The 4,067-nt window shown below is 36.5% G+C and overlaps 1 protein-coding gene across 1 annotated transcript; it reads left to right on the top strand.

The window, feature by feature from the left end:
- The first annotated feature begins 265 nt into the window (after positions 1-265).
- Positions 266-3,365, top strand: LOC105140235 (polygalacturonase At1g48100-like). Its single transcript, XM_011046977.1, has 7 exons — positions 266-562; positions 831-959; positions 1,164-1,331; positions 1,581-1,788; positions 2,351-2,432; positions 2,615-2,723; positions 2,943-3,365. Exons 1-7 carry the CDS (start codon positions 266-268, stop codon positions 3,348-3,350), a joined length of 1,401 nt encoding a protein of 466 aa, XP_011045279.1. The 3' UTR covers positions 3,351-3,365.
- Positions 3,366-4,067: the final 702 nt, after the last annotated feature.

The raw sequence follows: 4,067 nt of genomic DNA, 5'->3' as shown, positions 1-4,067 counted from the left end.
TAATATAATAACATCACGTTAATATAATAACATCACCCGTGTAACCAATCGAGTAGGTACATGTTATATTAACTAACATTAAAATTATTTTTACATTAGAAAATATGTAACCTGGCCCGCGGACCACCCGTCTAGTAAACCGCCTATAATGGCCTCATTCCCCTGTTCCAAGCAGAGCAATACCTGAAACTCATTTGTAGCTGTTGCTAGAGTTCTTCGTTCTCCAGGAGATTTCAAAGAAAAGTAAGAAAAAAAAAGTCAGAAGATGAAGAGCACCAGGCACTCATCTGTTCGATTTTTTCTTTTTGTTGGAGTGGCTATCTTCATTGCGTTTGCCATTATTTCTGTAGAGGCGAGAAAGCATCACAACAACAGACATAAACCTCATAAGCACCTCAAGGACAAGGGTAGCAATGGCCATAAAGCTCCAGATCCAGCTGCAAATATTCCAGTCCCTACTCCAGCCCCTCTTCCTCATTACGGTTCTTACCCTACTAAATCCAACATTTTTGACGTTTTGTCATTCGGAGCCAAGGGTGATGGAGTTTCAGATGATTCAAAGGTACGTGATAGCCAAAGGAACCGTTGAAAGACCATTCTCGTATTGGCACAAATTTCTCCGTATCCTGTCAACTTATTAGCAGAAGCACTTATTAGGCGGATTTTTTTCACAAATTTTATGAGCAGAAGCACTTTTCTTCATATTTCTCATTCCTTAATTTGATTTTTTCCACATTTTCTTCGGATTTAGCAACAAATGGAGCAAGTAATTGCTAGCTAAATTTTCATTTTTGTAATTACTGGAAACTGATCAACTGTGAGCTAAACAGGCACTTTTAGCTGCATGGAAAGCAGCCTGCCAGGTGTCTGGGGCTATAGTGGAAATCCCAGCAGAATTCAAGTTCCTCATCAAGCCCATAATTCTCCAAGGTCCATGCATGCCTCACCTTGTACTTGAGGTTTGCCCTCTTCTTTTTAGCTTATCTGAGTGACTCTTCTCTCAAGTACTAGATATGAATATAGAAATCTAGATGTCATGAGGTATATTCCCTGCAATCTATTTTTAAATCGAAAATGTCTGTCTTGTTTTAGTATTAGTGCAATTCTTTACGGTTTAGTGCTCTACACATAAAGCTGATGTAATGCAAGTGGAATTCCAACAGATAGATGGCATTCTCTTATCTCCCCCGCGAGTTGGTGCTTGGCCTAAATCCAGCTTGTTTCAGTGGATAAACTTCAAATGGGTTCATGACTTCACCATTCAAGGTACTGGAAAAGTTGATGGTCAAGGATCTGAATGGTGGAGTCCCTCTGAAGCCTACTACATTCAGGTTTGTCAATGTAGGGGGTTCTTAATTAACTCCTTCAGTACAGATAAAAGGCATAAAGAAATGAAAGTATAACATTTGTTTTCCTTTGATGTATTCAATGCAGAAGAAATTCAAACATAATCCAGATATGAAACCAACTGTAAGATCATATATTCTTCCAACGTGTTCTTTCACCTTATGATCATAAATTGGAATTAATTCCATCAAGTTATTATAACATAATCAAATTCCTGATCATGTTTTACACAGGCTTTGAGATTCTACGACAGCCATAATATCACAGTTCGCGACATCGAAATCGTGAACAGCCCTCAATGCCATCTCAAATTTGACAGCTCTAGTGGGATCAAAGTCGATAACATTACGATTAATTCACCAGAGATTAGTCCAAATACTGATGGCATTCACCTACAGAACACAAAAGATGTAGAAATTGAGCATTCTAATATTGGATGTGGTAAGAACCTACAAGTGCATTGACCTCTAAGCTCGCCATCATTTAATATTCTTCCATGAAAACTGTGTGCTAGCAAGCTTGTTAATCATAGTGAGTTTTGTTAATCATAGCCGACCTAACAGTAGGACGTGCTCCATATTATAATCTTCTGGTGTAGTTTTTAGTTGGCGATCAGTTGGTGCCTCGCACGCTGGAATTGCAGAGAAAAGTAACACCTTTTGTGAGAAGCAAAAAGGAAATACTAAAAAGTTGCAGATTGCGCACAATTTGGTTCAAAAAACCTTTTTAAACGGCTTAACTTCCCTAAATTAACTAACTTTAGTGACAGGCATGCCTAATAAAAAGGGCCAACATCTATCTATCTATCTATCTATAATTTTCAACTACCATGTGGATGCTAATGAGCTGTAGCCTGTAGCTTAAGTGGATGCCCCAGCATATATTAAGTCTGGTTTGTGAGCAGTCCTGCTAAGGTGATTAAAAACTAGCCTGCACTAATTAGTGAAATCGATGCATAGCTTTGGTTATAGGGTGCTAACTCTGAGCTTTCACTTTATAACAGGGGATGATTGTGTATCCATACAAACCGGCTGCTCTAATATTCATGTCCATCACATTAACTGCGGCCCTGGACATGGAATAAGGTAGAGTCATAAATTACTGTAATGAAAGAAAACGCTGACATTTTCTGAGAAATCCATGGAATACCAACAAAACGGAGTAGTAATACTTAAGTACTGATAAAAAAATTTGCACGATTTCGTGGTTAGAACATTTGCTGCTGTGATTACTTAGAATTATTTTTGGATTTTTTTCATAACTGCAGTGTAGGAGGGCTCGGAAAGGATAAAAGTGTTGCGTGTGTCTCGGATATTGTTGTAGAGAAAATCTCGTTACAAAATACTCTATCTGGAGTTAGAATAAAGACATGGCAGGTACGTAGCTAATTAATTTCAAAGCACAACTCTATATTAGCAAAAAAAGAAGGGAAAGTTATTCAGAATTTTTCTAGTTTTATAGCTAGCGTTCCATTGCTATTTTATCTGTTCTTTTTATCTTGAGACATTAGGCAAAAGCAAATACACTTTTTTTTTTATTCAGTCTCTAAACAAGTCTGTATTTTTCGAAAAATGTTTGCGTATGTATAACTGCAGGGAGGTATTGGATCTGTAAAGAATGTGACATTTTCCAATATTGAAGTATCAGATGTGAAGTATCCTGTTATAATTGATCAGTTCTACTGTGACAAGAAAAGATGCAAGAACCAGACAGACGCTGTGGCAATATCTGGTGTTAAATATGACAGCATAAAAGGGAGTTACTCAGTGCAACCGATTCATCTAGCATGTAGCAATGACGTGCCTTGCACCGGTGTTGATCTAATTGATATTCAGTTGAAACCCAGCTCAAATGGTTATGGAGGTTTTCGACAGGCTTTGTGTTGGAACTCTTATGGGAAATCACAAGCACCCCTAGTCCCTTCAAGCATCGATTATTGCTTGAGAACCGAAAGCGGGTCTGTTAAGGGAACTGCAAGGTCTCATCATGAACATATTTGTTAGCTAAGTATTTATAACAGCGTGTATTAGCTTCTCCTCCTCCTCCTCCTCCTTCTCCACGTGTATTAGCTTCTCCTCCTCCTCCTCCTTCTCCTCTGTTTTCTGTTTAGTCAAAGCTTCCCTTCTGCAAATTTTTTATTTTGGGAAGGTGATGATTTTATGCTGTTGTTTTGAATTAAGTTTAAGGGTTTTTTAATATTTAATAATAATTAGCTAGCAATCACCCACATTCCTCTTGGAGTGTTCTAATTTTTTTTGACAAACCAGATCATGCATGCATTATAAAGCTCCTTAATAAAAATGGTGAAAAATACACTGGAAAGCTGCATCAACATCCTAGGAAAGCAAAGCATAACGGAGGTAACTATCTAGTAGTAGGTGTAGAGTAATAAGAGTTTAAAATCAAAAGATTTGTTTTTTCTATGGTTTCAAGTTCAGACCTTGTGATTGTTAATATTCACCCTCTCTCAGCTTATAAAAAGTAAGAACAATACAAAATATTTATTGTGTTCGGAAGGCATGGGTCATAGTTTCATAACACAAAAGACAGGTACATTAAAGATAAAAATAAAATAGAATTATGTTGAGGGGTGATTTAAAAAATAAAATAATTGTTTTTATATTTGTTTAATTATGATGGAAAAGATATAATAAAATGTAAAGATAAATTATTTTACTCATTGTATTGTTATTAATTATATATATATATATAAACATAAT

The sequence above is a fragment of the Populus euphratica genome, unplaced genomic scaffold (genome assembly GCF_000495115.2).
Source record: "Populus euphratica unplaced genomic scaffold, PopEup_1.0 scaffold251.1, whole genome shotgun sequence".
Lineage (NCBI taxonomy): Eukaryota > Viridiplantae > Streptophyta > Magnoliopsida > Malpighiales > Salicaceae > Populus > Populus euphratica.
Note: the sequence above shows the minus strand (reverse complement) of the source record. Positions and strands in the feature narration are given on the sequence as shown.

What these genes read in the sequence shown, in the direction of transcription:
- LOC105140235 (XM_011046977.1), top strand. Translation starts at nt 266, where the DNA reads ATGAAGAGCACCAGGCACTCATCTGTTCGATTTTTTCTTTTTGTTGGA. An exon ending in GAGTTTCAGATGATTCAAAG is followed by an intron (nt 563 to 830) that starts GTACGTGATAGC and finishes TGAGCTAAACAG; the next exon opens with GCACTTTTAGCTGCATGGAA. An exon ending in TTAGAATAAAGACATGGCAG is followed by an intron (nt 2,724 to 2,942) that starts GTACGTAGCTAA and finishes GTATAACTGCAG; the next exon opens with GGAGGTATTGGATCTGTAAA.